This window comes from Callionymus lyra, chromosome 5 (assembly GCF_982586985.1).
Source record: "Callionymus lyra chromosome 5, fCalLyr1.hap1.1, whole genome shotgun sequence".
Classification (NCBI taxonomy): domain Eukaryota; kingdom Metazoa; phylum Chordata; class Actinopteri; order Syngnathiformes; family Callionymidae; genus Callionymus; species Callionymus lyra.
This window is the reverse complement of record NC_141822.1, coordinates 12,535,309-12,555,689: the sequence shown is the minus strand read 5'-3', so window position 1 is coordinate 12,555,689 and position 20,381 is coordinate 12,535,309. Positions and strand designations below refer to the sequence as shown.

Genomic DNA, 20,381 nt, shown 5'->3' with positions numbered 1-20,381 from the left:
TATTCTGGTTGTACTTACTGACATTGAACGTATTTTATTTGGTACTTGCCTCTGAAAAATCTGTCAAAATATCTGAGGATTAGTTTGTTAAGCTACGGAGCCGCACGACTACTTCGTTAGTATTACTCTTCGAGGCTCTGCAGTATTACTCTGCGAGGCTTTGTTGTATTACTCCTTTAGGCTTCCTAGTATTCCTCCGCGAATCTCTGAAGTATTACTTTGCAAGACTTCTTTGTATTACTCTGTGAGGATTCTTAGTATTGTAGTATCCCTCCACAAGACTTCTTTGTATTACTCCATGAGGCTTTGTAGTATTTCTCTGCAAGGATTCTTAGTATTGTAGTATCACTCCACAAGACTTCTTTGTATTACTCCATGAGGCTTTGAAGTATTACTCTGCGAGGATTCTTAGTATTGTAGTATCCCTCCACAAGACTTCTTTGTATTACTCCATGAGGCTTTGTAGTATTTCTCTGCAAGGATTCTTAGTATTGTAGTATCACTTCACAAGACTTCTTTGTATTACTCCATGAGGCTTTGTAGTATTTCTCTGCGAGGATTCTTGGTATTGTACTTTCAGTCCACAAGACTTCTTAGTATTACTCCATGAGGCTTTGTAGTATTACTCTGCCGGAATTCTTAGTATTGTAGTATCACTCCACAAGACTTCTTAGTATTACTCCATGAGGCTTTGTAGTATTACTCTGCCGGGATTCTTAGTATTGTTTTGCAAGTCTCTGTAGTATCAATCCACAAGGCTTCTTTGTATTACTCTGGGAGGCTTTGTAGTATTACTCTGCCTGGTTCTGTATTACTATTAAGGAACAAAGATCCTCACAACAAACATCATTGTTTATATGACTTTGACTGTAAAGTTTAAATAGAAAACATTTATACAAAAAAATGACTCATACAATTGGACTAAAATGGCAAATCATCCTTCGGCCAGTTGAGTTTGGGACACTTCGTCCAAACTAGTGACGCCTCAGTGCAGTTGATGGATGTTTCTGGAGAGAAGAAAGTCCTCTGAGAGCTCCTGAGAAAACAATAACTCATCATAGGCTCTCATACTGTCATCGTTATGAACAAGATTAATTATTTGCGACTTATTTATTGTACTTTCTTGCTAACGATCCTCGATACGTCCACATAACTACAGCTCATCGTTGAAAGTAAACATTTTCATATCTTTGGGCTCAACTTCTCTGATCCAAGAGGACTTTTGACGGAGCTCTATTTGTCCAGCGCCAGACTGGAACCGGTCGGTGGTGAACCTGACGGTCTCTGGTGTCAGCTGGGACAGCTTCACTGCATCCTGGACCCCGATCGGCGGAGACTTTGACAGTTTCGTCCTGGAGGTGACAAACCTGGACAACCAGGAAGAGAGCCAGAACCTGACGCTGTCCGGCGGAGCGTTCAGTCTGGAGATCTCCGGGCTCAACCCGAACACCACCTACCTGGTGGGGGTCTACGGCATGATCGACGGATCCTACCTGGAACCTCTGTACAGTGAAGCCGTCACAGGTATCACCCGGTCTGCTCCGGACTTCCTGCTTCAAAGGGCCTTCTGAGTCTTTCTGTCCACTTCTGTCCACTTCTGTCCACTTCTGTCCACTTCTGCAACTGCTGCATGAAACCTGACGTCTCTCCTGAACTAACACTTCTGTGGAACCCTGACCATGTTGGATTGATGCAAGATTTAACAAAATACATCAAATCTGCTTCAACGTAGGAGTCGTGAATCACTTCCTGTTATTTACGATGATTTAATTCAGATACATTTGATCATAAGAAATGAACAATACAGTCTATTTTAGCTATTCTAACACATTTACTCAACACTTTTGTTGTCAAACTAAATATTAAACTATCAATTAATTTAGCTTGATATTCTTTATATTTTGTATTTTACGTTTAGTTCAAGCTTTACGTATTCACTTTAATTAACACTTATGTTTAGGTTATATATTTGGGTTTTTACCCTCTGCCTTTGTATTTTCAACTGGAGACAATTTTTACATTTAAATTTAATTTAATTTTTTTTCTGGCTCCCCCCAGTTTGATAATTTTCTGATCACAGTGTCAGAAGAAACTTGTTTGTGACTCGATTAAAATCCTATACACGGGTCTCTTTCCTATATTCTTATCCTGGAAACTTCCAGAGGTTATCTCGATAGTTATGGAAATAAATGCAATCACAGCCATGAAGCAAGTTGGTATTCTGGGGGGTGACCACTGGTTTCCTTGTGAATAACATAATAAAATAATTGCTAAACAGTTCAACATGGAACTATCGTTTTCAAAAATTGAAATAATAAATCTAAAATGGAAAAATTTGACACATTTAAAAAACGGTGATATGTCAAAATTCTATCTTTCTAAAATATGTATTTTATTGTGATTTTCACTTCAGGTTTTGAGGTTTTTATTAAAAAGCAAATACTGTATTTTGGTTGAAGTCTACATGGAAAGAGTTTATTTTCCATTTAGAAATTCAAGTGTTGCGATTCAAACTATCAGCCAAAAACTTGCTACAGTCACATTTTTCAGTTTTTTCAGAAACTTATATATGACAGTTTTGCTCGACCTCTGACCCCATCTCAGCCGCCCTCGTGGGCTGAGGCGCTCGCATCACTGACTCCCTCCCCCCCCGCACCGGGGTTTGACGCTGATGTGCTGCAACGAATCCGAAAGCAAACTGAGCGACGGCTCGCGAGCATGAAACTGATTGACCTCGAAGGCTCGCTTGCCTTCAGTCTTCCTCCGGCTTGTTAAACAAAACTCACAGCGGCCAATGTATCGTTTGTCGAGGCGACGACTAACACGTCTGATCGAGTTCTGCTGCTCTGCTCACGTCTGCTGCCTGGAAATGATGATGTGAACTTGAATCATCCTCGCATGACAAGTCTTCAACTTCATGTTGTCTTTTGATTACTTCTTATTTCTGATTTTTTATGTTATGGTTCCATTCAAAACTAGTTCAACTCTTAAATTCCCGTACTGCTGTTTTTATCTTTTACTTTATTTTTTAATATTTTGTATTTAAGCTTTTTTCCTTTCCTATTTAAATCTTGTTTTTGACAATATACCAACATTTCCCCATGACTTTTATTGGCCAGATAACGGTCATTATTTTATTTTATGTAAGTAAGTAAGTAAGTAATTTTTATTTATATAGCGCTTTTCCAGACCAGGGTCACAAAGCGCTTAAACAATCAAAACAATATTCAATAAAGTATATACTTTAAAGGTCAAGATAACATTGAGAACACAACAGGAGTTCCAGAAAATCAAGGAAAAGCCTGAACAAATAAAAACGTCTTAAGATGTTTCTTGAAGGAGTCAGTAATGTATAATTACTATTTACTGAAAAACAAAAATAAATAAGAAGAGAATAAGTAACGATTTTTTTAAGCTGAATTCTAACAATTTTCCTTCTAGCGAGTCGACCAGTGATCGGAAACCTCGACGTCTCAAACTTGACGTCAGAAAGCTTCTCTGTCCGCTGGAACGTGACGGAAGGAGAACTCGATGGTTTCGTTCTCGAGGTTATCGACTCCGATTGGCTGATGGAGCCACAGGAGTTCAATTTACCGCACGATGCGATGTCGCACGAGGTCGCGGGACTTCGACCTGGCACTGACTACATAGCCTACCTCTACGGGACCTACATGGGATCCCGAACCAGTCCTCTCAGTGTTGTTGCCTCTACAGGTACATTTGTTTCTCCGAACCTCAACTTTGTTGACGCTGTCAGCCTGTCTTCATGGTGACGTGCACAAACACTTGTGTGAGTGAGTCCTAGAAGCTACAAAAACTATTTTTAAATGTAGCAGAAACTAGTTTTTATTCATTAACAAACCCAATCCAAGCGGCCAAGTCGTGGCCAAACAAAACATATGTTGAGTTCACTTAATTTTGATTCAGTCATTTCCTTCTCCTAAATTAATTTAAATTAACTTCAAACAAATTCCAGTTTTACTCGTATTGTTTAGATCCGTAATCTCTGTTCCTTATCTTATCTTAAACATTTTCATCGTTATAGGTCGTCGTATAAACATGAACATTATTGATTTTCCGTCGGGCCTGGTGAAATTATTTTGAGTATCAGATGTGTTTGACACGTGATTTAAAAGGAAGGTCACAGCTAGTGCTTGGAGAGTGTTCTGATCCTTGTCAACAACCTTTTGAAACAATACTTCTAGTCTTTAAAACCATCTTCATGTCACCAGGACTGTATCGCTACAATATGATGGTAGTGTTGAATCGAAGTGACGATGATTCTGGATTCTTTAGTTAAACTTTGTTCGGGAAAAAGAGCCCCCTTTGTAAAATACAGAAAATTATGCAATATATGTAAAGAAACATCAACTTTAAAGTATATAATATAATAATAATATATATTTCGGGTAATCATGCCCATTTTTCAGTTTTATACTATACGTTTGCTGCCTGATATTTTGAAATCTTAGATGACCACGAGATCTTTGTTTTATAGACACAGAATCTTGCTCCGTTCTTTTCCCTGTCAGGAACATGTCCATTTCCTGTTTGCTAGCTAGCTACAAGCTACTTGGTCATTGGCGCCTACAGCCAAGTTGACACTAGTGTAACATCATTGTTTAGGTACAGGTATCGGAAACTAATCTAAAGATCAAGGCATTTTGCTCAGGCTTATGTTCAGAAAAACTGGTTAAAAATATATATATATTTATATTATATTCAATTCCAATCCATTACATTGTGCCGAGGCTAACGGCTGAATCTAGTCGCTAGCTGTTAGCATGTTGCTACCTGGTTCGACCTAGAAGTGAGAGCAAGAGGTGACATCGCAACAGTACACAATCGTTTGATTCAGTCCAACTTTCATGTAAATATGGACAACTAGCAGAAGTCAAACCTCAGGAATGATCGAGCTAAAAGACCTGGTCAGTTTTTTCCTTACATATGATTTCAAGCAGTCCCATTCAACATGTAAAATGGAGAGAGTCATAATAATGTGAGATAGTTCTCAATATGTCAGAGGTTCGACCAAGACATGGAGAGGCTTCCATCGTACGTTAAGATGTTGTTGAACCACAAATGACAAAAGTAATGTCACCACAGCCATGTGTTTAGTGAACCTGTCGTAGAGAACATTAACTCACAAACTCAAAGATTTTTGTGCACGTGTCTTTGAAAACAAGTGCACGAGAAACAAGTTCCTGAGTCCAACCAACATATGCTTCTCCTCCCCGTAGCCAAAGAGTCGGATTTATCCGGTCTAGTCGTTTATAACGTGACATCAGACAGGTTCTATCTGTCATGGCGGGCGGCGGGAGAGAGCTTTGAGAACTTTATCGTAGAAGTCCGGGAGTCTGCTCGACCCTCACAGGCCATGGGACGAGCATTACCGGGAGACGTGCACTCCACCGTCATGTCCGGCCTCAGAGCCAGTACGAGCTACGACATCAAGCTCTACGCTCGCCGCCATGGCCAGAGATCTGAGCCGCTGTTCGCCGTGGCAACCACAGGTATTGACCTCGAAACAACCATCCAGCGTCGCCACAATCCCACTAACGGAGGAGCTCTGTGCTTTCTATCCAGAGGAGGTCCCGCAGTTGGGGCCACTGGCCGCCGCCTCGGTGAGCCCGCATAACCTCAGCCTGTCGTGGAGCACTTTGTCGGGCAACTTTGAGGGTTTCGTCCTCCGGGTCAGCGACTCCGAGCAGCAGACCGACCCGCTGGAGTTCAGGCTGCCCGGGGGGGTCTGTAACATTACGATCGCTAACTTGATGGACGCCACCGGGTACGACGTCGAACTGTACGGTATCTCTCACGGGCGCCAAACCCCCTCAGTGTTAACTCACGCCATCACAGGTATTTCCTCCCCGAAGACGTTTGATTTGAACCGTCGCTGAAGGTACGAATGTGTCCCAGCCGGTGACCGAACGCTCTCAAGTTTCTAAAGGTCACAAGTTGACACATTTTGAAAGGCAGACAGAATTTATATTGGGTTGATATGTGTCATAAAAATTTCTGTTCAATCGTAAAAAAAATAATTAAATGGATCTGGCAGAAGTTGGCACCGGCCGAGACACGTTTTATACCGACAGCTGCTTTCTCCGGGAAGTTACTTTGGAAAAGCGTTTGGGCGACTCGAGCAGGTTTATTATTACAGCTCGTCTGGTGGAGAGATTTCGTGGATGATTGAGGAAATATTTGAAAAGTTGCTTGTGTGACTTCTTCTTAGGGGCATCACATCAAATAACAATAACTATTTTTACCTGTATTTATTTAGTATTTCATCATTTTATCTATATTAATTTCTTTAAATTGGATACTTCTTAATTACTTTACATTTATAATAACTGATGAAATTAGATTTTTTAAAGTTATGTTTAATGACAGAAACTACACACATTTTCTCAAATGGAATTATTGAAGAGAATATTAACAGCTACAGCAAGAAATGGTAAATAAAATGTCAAGTTTAAAAAAAAAAAGCTGTAAAAGAAAAATAGACGTTGAGCGAAACCAGCGAACAAGGCGGTTGTCGTAATTTAAAACATTAGTCATATTCTTTAATGTAGCCATTAGTCAGACAAGTGTTGTCACCAGGGATGATGACACCTGTTTAGATTGTTCAGACATTCATCATGTATTTAACTCTTGCGTTATCCCAGGGTCAAGGTGACCCAGAGGGCCCTAGAACAAATGTGTTTGTGGTATCCCTTGTGTTGCTTTTTGGCCAAGGGGAACGACCTCTGCCACTGCATATGTATTTCTGGACCCTACGATAACACAAGAATTAAAAATAGTGTCGTGAAGCCTCTTTGCCTTAGTTCATATTTTGTTAGTGACATTAACAGCGAAAATTGTTGATGAGGTCACCAGTGAGCAACAGCTGCTTCATGTTTGCTTTGCATCATCGCACGTTCCCTCCTAACGTTCTCCACCTGCACCATTCCCCCCCCCCTCGTGCCTCCCAGCTCCGCTACCCAAAGTGGATAACTTGACCATTTCCAACGTCACTCCCTACGGCTTCCGCGTGTCGTGGACGGTCAAGCAGCAGCAACAGCAGGATGACTCGGCGCCCCCTGGCGGCGGCTTCAGCCACTTCCACATAGTGGTGACGGACTCTGGGTGGCTGCTGGAGCCCCAGGAGTTCACCGTGCCCGGGAACCAGACCAGCCTCAACATGTGGGGCCTCATCACCGGCATCGGCTATGAGGTCCGGGTGACCGGCGTCACCGACTCGGGTTATCTTTCGCGACCTTTGACCACGGTGGCTGTGACAGGTACTGCCGACCGGTACCAACCCCAGTCCTGGTTCTTCTTGAAGCCTGAAACCTACGCCTGCAACAACCTTCTGTGTCTCTTCTTCTCTAACAGCTGCTTTCACCAACTCAACATGGGTCACCAGGATGATACAGCAGTGCCATCATTTAATGTTTGACCTTCTTCGAAGCTTCAGTTCAGATTGATTACTTGCTGGTTTTCATAGAGAAACAGAGATAAGATCATTTTTCGTTTTCCATCTTGGTCAGGAAAGAGGAAAAATGGGAGAGAAACACAGCTGGGTTTATCTTTGTTGGGAATGATCTCATGATTCTTCTTTGACATTGCATTGTCTTCCTTGTCTCTCATCGGAATCAACTATCTGTCCTATAAGAAACTCCATAAATCCTTGTGAAGACTTAAATGTCTGCTGTTAGAAGTTTCAAGTTTATTTAGTTTCTGGACACTTTGAAATCGACATCATGGTTTCTTTGTTGTGTTGGTGATTCTCTAGTCTTTGGTTCACAACTAATGCCTCCTTTTCTCTCTGTCTAACTCACTCCTTCCATCATCAGAAGAACACCTTTCTGGTGATAGTTCGCCCAAAATTCGAACTTAACTCATTTTCTACTGACCCTCATGTCGACTAAGGGTTGGGATTATTTTACAAGTAATTTGTTCCTTTTCAGAACTATAGGCAAAATGCATGTTCATGCTAATATAGCAAGAAATGCTAGATTTATTTTCATATACGTCCAAATAGACACTTAAAATCATCCATGGTTCTCGTCTACAACATCCCTCTTGTATTGAAGCCTCGACATTCAGAATTAGGAATAACTCGAAAAAGGAACAGATCACTCCCAAACCCCAAACATGAGGGTGTGTAGGAAACGAGGGACATTTTGGGTGAACTATCCCTTTTAACATGTTGCTTCTCCACCATATTTCTTTTCAGCACGCGTGACTCCTGCAAGGCAGGAAGTGACCGATCTGCTCTGTCCTCTTGTCTTATGACGCTATTCAAGACCTCGCAACTTATCCTCCCTCTAAGAATCTGACTTCTGTAACTCGACAACCTTCTGTCTCCAGAAGCCGAGCCGGAGGTGGAACAGCTGTTCGTGTCCGACATTTCCTCGGACGGCTTCCGGGTGTCCTGGGCTGCCGAGGAGGACATGTTTGACAGGTTCGTCATCAAAATAAGGGACAGCAAGAGACTCCGGCATCCTCAAGAGTTCAACGCCCGCGGGGACGAGCGCACCAAGGTCTTGACCGGACTGCTGGGGGGGACGGAGTACGAGATCGAGCTCTACGGGGCGACGCTGGACCAACGCTCGCAACCGGTCACTGGTGTGGCTCAGACGGGTACAAACACAAGGACATGAAGATCAGATAGTTTTAACTGTCTCACGTGTGACGCAGTTTTTCTTGTCTCTGGGTAGCATTGACGACTCCAAAGGGTCTCCACTTCTCTGACGTGACGGACTCGTCTGCTGTCGTCCACTGGTCTGTGCCTCGGTCTCCTGTGGACAGCTACCGCATCACCTACCTGCCGTTTGAGGGCGGTAAGAGGTCACATGATTAAGTCCGTTTAAAAATATTAAATTGTCCAAACAACACCATTTAGGGGCGTCATAGCTCAGATGGTAGTGTGGTTGACTCGTGGGAGGTTGCGGGTTCAATCCCAGTTCCGGACGAGATTGCATCGTTGTGTCCCTGAGCAGGACACTTTACCCTGATTGCTCCTCATGGTTGAGCTGGTGGGCTGCGTCGCAGCCTACTCCCATCAGTGTGTGATTGTGTGTGTAAATGGGTGAATGTGTAACTTGGTGTAAAGCGCTATATAAGTTTTAGCCATTTACAATTTTCAAAAATAACTCCATAAATAACATTCTTGGTTGAGAGTCCCAACAGGCCGACATTTCCGTCGAAACTAAAATACACACAAAAATAATTTGAATGGTTTGTGTTCATCAGACAAACCTATTAAATAACAACAATAATACTGAACAATACTATCTAAAAAACATTATTGACAAGAGGTTATGCATTTTTTTCGTGTGTATTTCGCCCCTGCTAGCTTTTGCTCGGTTAGCATCTTGCTAGCACTGGAATTCTGTGCTGTGAACAAGTGTCTCATCAACATCACGGTGTTTTTTGCAAATTGCAGTTGCGTTGTCATTTTCCTTGACAGAGAAGTTTTGCCAAACGACCACCATCATGATGGCATTATGGTCTGCAGCATCATAACAAGGAAATGTTTGTAGCTGCAAATGCTCATGTCCGATAAATTGGCCGATCTCTACAGCCCTACTTATGGGTCGTAACCTGGAAGTTCTCCTGCCTTTTTTCAAAATCGTCCTTGTGTGGTTCACTCTGGGTGGGTGAAAAGTGGCGTACACCTTGTCTTGGCCATAAAAGGTGGAGTAAAAACACAATCCCCATATAAATCCCAGTTTTTGATCCAAAAGTGAAATCGAACTCTAGACTAGGTGCAATAAGGTAGCTCATGAGCAACATCATATGTAGGGGATCATAACCTGGCAGATCGTGACAGAGACAGTTTTTTCGTTCTACAACCAGGAAGTCCAATGATGGTGACGGTGGACGGCGACATTCTGGAGGCCTTGCTGCCCAACATGATGCCGGGAAGTATGTACCAGGTGACCGTAAGCGCCATGAAGGGTCTGGAGGAGAGCGAGCCGAGCAGCGACACCGTCACCACCGGTAGTGTCACGTTTTTTTGATGGATCGCACCTGAACTCAGGAGGAATAACCAGATCTTTGCCTCAGCTCTGGATCGACCGCAGGCTGTCAGAGTGACGAACGTCACCGACTTCTCCGCCCTGTTGTCATGGCAACCGACTACGGCGATGGTGGACGGATACGTCATCAGCTACAGCGCCAACTCAGGTAGCAACGATTAAACGTTTTGACTTCCAAAAACATTCTGCCATCTTTTTTTTTTTGTGTGTTTGTTCTTCAGTGTCTCCGGTAGTGGAACACGTGTCTGGTAACACGGTTCAGTTCATGATGTCTTCTCTGGTTCCTGGAACTCGCTACACGGTCGAGGTTTACGCCGTCAAGGAGGCTCAGAAGAGCGAGTCTGCGGCGGCAGAGTTCGCCACTGGTACGTCTGCACTTTTTTCTCACGAGGTCCATTCGTTTCACTCGTTCTTTTGTCTAGATGTGGATCCTCCTCGCGACCTGATGGCCGTCAACATCCAGGCGGACGCCGCCACCTTGACCTGGAAACCTCCACAAGCTGCTGTTACCGGGTACACGCTCTCGTTCGCAGCAGAGGGCGAGTCCCCCAGGGTGAGTGCCGACGCCCTTGAGCAATCTGTCTCAGATGTTCTGTCGAATAAGTATACGTTGATTAAATTGTGTTTTTGTTGAAGGATATCTCTGAGGTGCATGACTAGCTAACCACGCTAACTCAATCTTGCTGATACAGGAAGTGGTTCTGAGCCCGACCGCGTCCTCGTACAACATGGCCCAGCTCACCGGGGGAACACAGTACAGCGTCAGGCTTCAAACTATCGTGGGAGCAGAGAGGAGTCGTCATGTGACCACCGTGTTCACAACCGGTAAGAAGAAAAGCATTTTAAGACAAAGCAATTTCGTGAATGGAATTCTGGACATTATCCCAGCTACCCAAGGCAAGAAGTCAGGGATACCTTTAACAAATCCTAAGTCCTTCAGAGGACACACACAAACGAGTAACGTATGTTACCATTATCAACATCTCACTACCAGAAATGGCACGTAAACCCAACTCTGCTTGAGGCCTTGGCTCAGGCAAATGTTTGAGCGATGTCATCTGTCTGTGATGCCACTTAACTTACGTGTTGTCTCAGGGTCAAGATGAACGACCTCCACCACTGCACGCTCACCTTGACCAAGAGACAACACAAGGGATACCACAAACACATTTGTATTCTGGGGTCACCTTGACCCTGACATAACACAAGGGTTAAAAGTCTTTGTAACAGAAGATTTAAGTTTTGGCTGGACATGGATCCAAAATCTTTACCTTTATTTTGAAAAACATGTAGTTTATTATCAAATATTAGCCTCTAGAATGAAACATGATTTCACAAACTGTTCAGTTTTGATTCTTTGAAATATGTTCGACTAATTGTTCCACAGAAGGTCTGGTAGAAAGACCAAGATATCATCACAAAGACATGTTTGTACTACGTTTTCTTTTCAGTCCGACAGCCAGAATTTTTAAACCAGAACCAGTCAGGCCAGGTTTTTCTTGGCCTCTGGTGGCTTCCTAAACCCAAACACACCTGTTCAAAGAAGGCCTCCCTCGCAGACCTGACAGGGGTTCTGGGCCTCCCGTTGAGCCCTCTGGCAGGTCTTTGGTTCCGGTCCATTTGTCACCGAGTCTGACCTCCTGCCACATTTCCTGCTGCTAATGTTCCACGGACACTGACGGTCTTTGGTTGTGCCTTCAGTGGGACAGATGCACAGGTTCCCCAGAGACTGCGCTCAAATCCTGGTGAACGGCGAGACCACCTCTGGCGTGTACACGGTCTACGTGGGCGGGGAGGAGAGTCAGCCGGTCCAGGTCTTCTGCGACATGAGCACGGATGGTGGGGGATGGCTGGTGAGGATGCCGACACACACACACACACACACACACACTCTTTCAAAGCAACGTTCACTTTTCTGGAACGCCTGAACGGAATTTAGATCCGACCTCCACCTGGAGTTGGTGTCAGTTAGATGACAACAGGAGTGTCTGCTCGGCTGCACAGCAAGTGTGGCGGAGATGATTGACAGTCAGCTCAGACGCTAACAGAGAAACTTTCTCATGTGATCGTCTGTGGTTCAGTTCTGTATGTTTCGTTCATGCAGGATTCACAATAGTTCATTGTTGTCGTATATTTGTGTAGTTTTACACGCGTTTGATTGGTTCTTCAATACCAGAATAATCTTGATAACAACTAGACTGTATTGTCAAGAATCTGGTGAAACCATTAGTTTTAAGATACACGGTCAACAATACGATATATTGTGATACTGTATAAACCAACATATATTTGTAGTATTGTCCGAGTACTTGACTTTACAGACCACATGACTCTTGATGAAGTCGTAACTACTTTTGTTTAGAAACCAAAATTTGTCCAAACATCAGCTTTAAAAGCTGCTGGAGTCGACTGTATCCTCTAGTCCTCAGTCATCAATGGGATGTCGCAGGATTTTTTTGTTCCTTTGCCTGCAGAGAATGTAATCTAGTGGCCAAAAGTTTAATTACAACACAATAAAATGAACAGACACTGTGAATATTTGCATGTTAGGTTTTAATTTAAGAAATCAAATTATTTTCATTTATACACACTTATACTAAATATAACAATAAAGGAACTGTGATAAAAAAAAAACATGATTTTAAAGACAAAAAATGAATACAGTGATGCAGTATCGAAAATAAAATATTTCTTCATATCAGTTTATCGATATTTTCAATGCGAAATGTTTCTCATACAGTACGTTAGCTTCTTATATGTTAGCTTCTTACATGTTAGCTTCTATCATTTTAGCTTTTTATATGACAACTTCCTTCCTGTTAGTTGCATATATGATATCCTCTAAGATGTTCACGCCTACTATGTTAGCTTCTTATTTGTTAGCTTCTAACTTGTTTGTTTCTCATATTTTAGCTTCCAACATGTTAGCTTCTTATTTGTTAGCTTCTAACTTGTTTGTTTCTCATATTTTAGCTTCCAACATGTTAGCTTCTTATATGTTAGCTTCTAACTTGTTTGTTTCTCATATTTTAGCTTCCAACATGTTAGCTTCTTATTTGTTAGCTTCTAACTTGTTTGTTTCTCATATTTTAGCTTCCAACATGTTAGCTTCTTATATGTTAGCTTCTAACGTCTTTGTCTCTCATATTTTAGCTTCTAACATGTTAGCTACTTATATGTTAGCTTCTAACTTCTTTGTCTCTCATATTTTAGCTTCTAACATGTTAGCTTCTTATATGTTAGCTTCTAACTTCTTTGTCTCTCATATTTTAGCTTCTAACATGTTAGCTACTTATATGTTAGCTTCTAACTTCTTTGTCTCTCATATTTTAGCTTCTAACATGTTAGCTTCTTATATGTTAGCTTCTAACTTCTTTGTCTCTCATATTTTAGCTTCTAACATGTTAGCTACTTATATATCAGCGTTAAGGTAAAAAAGCTAAAAAGTTACACTGTGCTGTTGAATATCGATACAGTATTGTAAAAATAATATCGTAATATATAAGTTTACCAACATTTTCTCAGACCTATAATAACAACAGGTTAGCATCCACAAATGCTACTGTTGCTACATTAGCCACGTTCATGCCAAAGAACGTTGGGGACCAAACCTCCTGCGATGGTTTGATTGACAGCTTGTGTTGTTCCAACTCTCCAGAGAAAAAAATGAATGAACATCTGTGCAACAATTTTTCCTGAAAAAGCATATATTTCTTCTCAGGTGTTTCTGAGACGGCAGAACGGAAAGTTGGAATTCTTCAGGAACTGGAAGAACTACACGGCAGGCTTCGGAAACATGAATGATGAGTTCTGGCTCGGTGAGTCCTCAGGAAGTCTGCTTCCATCGCTCGATTTCCACTGACTCCACTCACGTCTCAGGTCTGTCCAACCTGCACAAGATCACGTCCTCGGACCACTACGAGCTGCGAGTGGACCTGCGCGACCAGGGAGACTCGGCCTACGCTCAGTACGACAAGTTCTCTATCGCCGAGCCCAGAACCAGATACAAGTTGTACATCGGAGGATACAGCGGCACCGCAGGTCATTGCTTTGATTGTTTTGTTTCACAGCGAACACACAAGTGTGATCGACACACTCTTAGCTAAACTATCCAGCAACATAATGACTCCCTGTTGTCTCAGGTTGATGGGTAGTGGAGTCATAGTGGATCAGAGTCGGTTAGCTCCTTTTGTGTTCACATGTTAGCTTCTCACATGTTAGCTTCTCATATGTTAGCTTCTCATATGTAAGCATCTCACATATTAGCTTCTCATATGTTAGCTTCTAACTTGTTAGCTTCTAACTTGTTAGCATCTCACACGTTAGCTTTTCATATGTTAGCTTCTCATATGTTAGAATCTCACATATTAGCTTCTCTTATGTTAGCATCTTAACTATTAGCTTCTCATATGTTAGCTTCTCAGATGTTAGCTTCTCAAATGTTAGCTTCTCATATGTTAGCATCTCACGTATAAGCTTCTCATATCTTCGCATCTCACATATTAGCTTCTCATATGTGCACATCTCAAATGTTAGCATCTCACATGTTAGCTTCTCACATGTTAGCATATCACATGTTAGCTCCTCATACAGTATGCCAGTTTCTTATATGTTATATTCTAACATATATTCCCATATGCTAGCCTCTTACATGTTAGCTTCTCATATGTTAGCTTAACGCTCTACAAATATAATTTAATTACTTGCTTATCATTAAGTATGTTAGTTGCTTATATGTTAGCTTCTAACATGTTAGCTTATCAAATAGTATGTCAGCCTCTTATATGTTAGCTTCTAACATGTTAGCTTTTAAACATGTTAACTTTTCATATGTTACCATCTGACATGTTAGCCTCTAATATGTTAGCTTCTATCATGTTAGCTTCCTATATGATACTTTCTTATAAGAAAGCTTATAAAATGTAACCTTCTCATATGTGAGCATCTAACATTTTAGTTTCTTGTATGTTTGTTTCTAAGATGTTAGCCTCTCAAATGTTAGCTTGTACCATTTTAGCTTCTTATATGATAGCTTATATATTGATAGCTTCTAAAATGTTAGCTTTTGAGGGTGTTACATTCTTATATGATAATTTATAGCAGGTAAACGTATGTTATAGCTTCTCACATGTTAGCTTCACATACTTGAGCTAGCTTAGTAACAAGCTACTGTCTTATTTGATAGCTTTTATAATCTGCTACTTCTACTTCTCACACACTTGATGTCTCCTGTGTTTACATCACAGCTACAACTGTTGACGTTGATGCTTCTACTGGGAGACTTAAGAATAAATTGGTGTCTTCATTGCTCAGGTGATTCCATGATCTACCACCAGGGGCGCCCTTTCTCCACCTACGACAATGACAACGACATCGCGGTCACCAACTGCGCTCTGTCTTACAAAGGAGCGTTCTGGTACAAGAACTGTCACCGCGTCAACCTGATGGGCAAGTACGGCGACACCAGCCACAGCAAAGTGAGTAGCTAACGCCGCCCGATTCCACACCGGCGCGTCCTTGACCTCCTGCCTGCGTCCCTCAGGGCATCAACTGGTTCCACTGGAAAGGACACGAGACGTCCATCCAGTTCGCAGAGATGAAGATCCGACCGGCCAACTTCAGGAACTTTGAGATACGAAAGAAACGATCGTAGACTTCTTCTTCTAGCTCTGTCCGATAACCCGTCAACCAAACTCCCCGATTCCAGTATTTATTTTCTAGCCCGACCCGAGTCCAGGCGGCCCATTTCTTCCTCGTGTGTTCAGACGTTGCTCTCGTGAGGAATATTTTAGTCGTTTTTCTGTCGTGTGTTCAGGCGTCGTTTTTGTAAATATCAGACTCGAGCCGTTAGCAGGACTAACTTGTATCTTCAGCTCAAAGAAAGATAGTTTTAAAACCTTCTCGGCTCCAGAACTTCAAACCTTTTACTGTGGAATGTTGGCGCCGCCGTGTGGCGAGGAGGTCAAACCTGGAGCAGCTCCATGAACCTGCTACAAAAACGAGAAGCGCGTCAGGTTGTCGCAGTTTGTGTCGTAATCTCAGGAAAACAGTTCATAACGTTCTTTGATATCTGACATCCAGTGTTGCCTCTTCACTCTTTCATTTGTTTTGCTACAGCGCCCCCCTGTGTCGTGTATAGAGGTTCAATTGCTTCTTTATTATTCAATCCGAAATACATTTTCGTTGGAAAAAGGGGATTTAATTATTAAAAAAGAAGGAAATCATAAAAAATAAATGAAAAATCCTAAATGATATCTTGGTGTTTGAGCAATAAATGGGTAGGAATGTGTATCTAATTGATTAAGTCCGAAAAAAGTTGGCCCTGAATTCATTTTCAAAATGATATAGTTATTACAGTATTTAAGAGCGAGTAAGAACAAACACAAGGCTCTGTAAGTCTCTAATTTATTCATTACACGTTTATTTAGCCTGTAAATGATACAGAAATTCTTCCACCAGCGATTTAAACGAAAAAAAATAAGTCACGAAAGTTTTATTTTTTCACTTGAATACACACACAAACAACTAATTACTGATATAAAAACATTAAATTCTAATCTTTTGTATTTTTTATTTGGGATTTTCATTATTAAATCAAGTTATATTAATACATTTGATTAATTTTATACATTGACTTTCAAAATATTGATAAATTCTTCCCCAATTTTGTAGCAGAAATGCAACTTTTTAATGTAACACACATTAAACGCACATTGTCCTTTTAAAATAAAATGAACCAAACTGAACTTAAAACAAACGGCATTAACTTTGTCACTTCGAACTGCTGTGACTTCTCATTATTCTCTTATCTTTTGTCCTTTCATTACTTCCACTATGATCTCTTGTCTTTCATTTCAGAAACAAATGTTTTTTCAACACATTTCTTTCCATCAGCAGATTATGTTGACATCCGTGTTCTATCCATGGACTTATTAAAGACTATTTCAACACATTTCCTCTCATTTTAAAGTTAAATTCACATTAAAAAAAACACTCAAAACGTTCTGAAATAACTAAGCAAAGATTTGAGGGGCCAAAAGAAAGAAGGATGGAGAAAAAAGAAGAAGAAAAGATGACCTTTCAGCGTAATGATGTCACAATGTTAAAAAAAGATATGGGTAAATTGTGATTTCATTGTATGTGATGTGATTTTATATACGTTTCATTCATACAAGTCATAGTAAACCGAACACAAATGTTTATATTGAGCAGAAGAAAACTAAAAAGAAAAACACTTTTTTGTAGTTTTAAATATTTGTCAGTGGTCAGAAACATTTATACAACTTCAAATATGGCCGTCAGGCCGTCATCACACTCGTCTTGATGACGTGTCACTTCAACCTTGTCTGGACTCGGGTCAGAACCTCTGCCCAGAACCTCCTATACATCCATGTAAATCTTCCCACAATCCAACACAATCAACCTGTTTAGGGACCAAAGCGGAGCAAACGTCAGCGGCACATATTCCTCTGTCATCACTTGAAAAACAATAGTTGTGTTCGTGTGTGTAGTTCAGTGTCTTCTGTTCATTAAACGTTTGGACAAACTCCACGGTGTGACGTCATCATGATGAGAAGAGTTTCCTGCAGGTGTCAGTGTTGGACTGGATCACACTCACTGCTGTAGTTCTCTCTGTGACCAGCAGGTGGTGGTGACCACTGCTTGAAACCTGGTGACGTAAAGTCAATTTTGGCAAATTAATTTTCTCAAAGACGTTTTTAAGTTTAGTTCAGTTCAAAATAAATGTTGATCTACACTTTAAAACAATAATAACAATAATATTTGTTTTATTTTCCTTTTTATCAACCGTTTAATGTTTATTTTACATTTAAAAAAAGTCAAGCTTGACTGTTTAATTGTGTCATAATATCTCATCCGGTTTTCTGCTGACCCGCTTTCCAGAAATCAAACCCGCACCCGTCGACCCGCCAAAGTTCCAAAGTTTGACTTTTATCTCTCTGTTGCAACTGTAGCCTTGAGTCCGATTGTGTAAGCCCTTTCCAAAAAAAACCTCCCGGGGCTGGTTAGTGGTGATATTGTTCGATAAAAGTCAGCAGATCCTCTTCCCCTGCAGCCACAAAGCAGGAGGTCAGGGGCCCCCTGGAGCCTCAGGCGATGCGGATTTTATTCAGACATCATCTCATGATGGTTGGTTCACAGCTCCACTATATTGACCAGTATATACCTATAACGTAGCATAGGTGCTAAGTGAAGCTAACTGGTCCTGTTGCTAATCAAGCTAAGTGCTAATGCGGCTAAAGTTCTAACTAGCTTAACGTTTTATGGGAAGATTCTGAACTGGAGGCTAATACGCTAAATGGTCTGTGGCGCTAATGTAGCTACAATACATGTGCAGTGAAAACAACATAATTGTAGTTAAATTGCTTGTTTTGTAGACATGCTAATGTTGCTATAGTGCGAGAGAAGTTTCAATTCAACTTTATTTAAAGTGTCAAATCATGAATGAGTTAACTTAAGTCACTGAACAGTTCAAATAACACAAATAAGAGAAGAGAGAAACAGGTTGATCACAATGTGTGGCGAGAGAAACTTCCTTTTAAAAGAAAGAAACCTTGAGCCGAACATAATCGTGAGCTGCAGCGCTAATGTGTTTATATGCAAGCAAAGCTAGTTGTTGTGTACTTTTCAAAATAGTAGCCAAGCACTTTCTATATTGAGAATTTTTCGTTTTTAATTAATCGTTGAATTTAAAAATTCTAAACTCTTCAACTACTAACTCCTGAGCAGGAGCTGCTGACGCTCCAACAATCAGGAAAATAACTTGAAATCCACATGTTTGAGGTTTTTTTCAAGAAAGAAACCTTTCAACTGGTGATTATTTCATGCTCGGGTCAAAACTGCCAAGAACTTCCTCCATATCCATGTTACTTCCAACATTCAACACAATGAACTTGTTTAGTGAGCAAACGTCAGCGGCACATATTCCTCTGTCATCACTTGAAAAACAATAGTCGTGTTTGTGTGTGTAGTTCAGTGTCTATAAGAGCTGAACTACACACTCTTGAGCAGCAAGTCATCAACTTCTTCAACAGACATTCCTATAGACAGTAAAAATATAAAAATTGTGTATGAGACTAAATTCTTGGGAGTAATTTTAGATCATGAACATAGTTGGAAGCCACATATAGAGTATTTTAAAAAGAAATAAGCTAAATAAAATATAGCTGCATATATTATACTTCTCACTTATAATGCCATATAAGTCATATTGTGTTGAGGTTCGGGGAAATACATGCAGGACATACATGGATCTATAATTAAACTCCAGAACAGAGTTATTATTATTTAAATAATTAACAAAGCTTCTTATCACCAAAACCACTAATACATTATTTATAAAGTCTGGCATCTTAAAATTCTTATGCAACGTACATATGAATCATTAAAAATATTAATTCGAGCAAAGAACAAAAGCCTGTATTCAACTGTTACTGTTTGAAATAAGAGAAATAATTGTAATTTAGGAAGTTTAAAATTTCTAAATTCTATATTTTTGATTTATTTTAAATTCAATATAAAAATGTTGGTATAGTAGTGTCACCAGACAATACCGATATAGTATCAAGCTACTTTATTGAACGTTCAACATAACTTTATTTATATACTGAATTTAAAAGGCTATGAATTAATTAAAAAAAAAGTAATTGTTGAAATACATCAGAGTTCATGTTCCTCAGTGTGAGATGATCCAACTGCAACTGATGTATGGTAATGTAGCTGCAGTGCTAACGCCACTCACAATGCTAATGTAGCGAAAGTGCTAACGCCACTCACAATGCTTATGTAGCTAAAGTGCTAACGCCACTCACAATTGTAATTTAGCTGCAGTGCTAATGCCACTCACAACGCTAATGTAGCTAAAGTGCTAACGCCACTCACAATGGTAATGTAGCTGCAGTGCTAACGCCACTCACAATGCTAATGTAGCGAAAGTGCTAACGCCACTCACAATGCTTATGTAGCTAAAGTGCTAACGCCACTCACAATTGTAATTTAGCTGCAGTGCTAATGCCACTCACAATGCTAATGTAGCTAAAGTGCTAACGCCACTCACAATGGTAATGTAGCTGCAGTGCTAATGCCACTCACAATAGTAATGTAGCTGCAGTGCTAAAGCCACTCACAATGCTAATGTAGCTAAAGTGCTAACGCCACTCACAATGGTAATTTAGCTGCAGTGCTAATGCCACTCACAACGCTAATGTAGCTGCAGTGCTAACGCCACTCACAATGCTAATGTAGCTAAAGTGCTAACGCCACTCACAATGCTAATGTAGCTAAAGTGCTAACGCCACTCACAATGGTAATTTAGCTGCAGTGCTAATGCCACTCACA

At 40.8% G+C, this 20,381-nt stretch overlaps 1 protein-coding gene across 3 annotated transcripts in view; it reads left to right on the top strand.

The window, feature by feature from the left end:
- LOC148079428 (tenascin-like) overlaps positions 1-16,279 on the top strand; it is a 47,385-nt gene extending 31,106 nt beyond the window's left edge. Inside the window, exons 15-31 of one of the 3 annotated variants that reach the window (XM_087790987.1) lie at positions 1,246-1,524; positions 3,442-3,714; positions 5,241-5,513; positions 5,587-5,859; positions 6,972-7,280; positions 8,353-8,625; positions 8,703-8,825; positions 9,844-9,987; positions 10,054-10,173; positions 10,247-10,390; positions 10,448-10,578; positions 10,718-10,850; positions 11,727-11,878; positions 13,747-13,843; positions 13,905-14,066; positions 15,339-15,502; positions 15,568-16,279. In XM_087790987.1, the coding sequence (XP_087647113.1) occupies positions 1,246-1,524; positions 3,442-3,714; positions 5,241-5,513; positions 5,587-5,859; positions 6,972-7,280; positions 8,353-8,625; positions 8,703-8,825; positions 9,844-9,987; positions 10,054-10,173; positions 10,247-10,390; positions 10,448-10,578; positions 10,718-10,850; positions 11,727-11,878; positions 13,747-13,843; positions 13,905-14,066; positions 15,339-15,502; positions 15,568-15,678 (3,161 nt within the window). In that variant the 3' untranslated portion in view covers positions 15,679-16,279. The remainder of the gene's footprint in view (positions 1-1,245; positions 1,525-3,441; positions 3,715-5,240; positions 5,514-5,586; positions 5,860-6,971; positions 7,281-8,352; positions 8,626-8,702; positions 8,826-9,843; positions 9,988-10,053; positions 10,174-10,246; positions 10,391-10,447; positions 10,579-10,717; positions 10,851-11,726; positions 11,879-13,746; positions 13,844-13,904; positions 14,067-15,338; positions 15,503-15,567) is intronic. The other 2 variants (XM_087790988.1, XM_087790989.1) reach the window with 2 other exon arrangements.
- Positions 16,280-20,381: the final 4,102 nt, after the last annotated feature.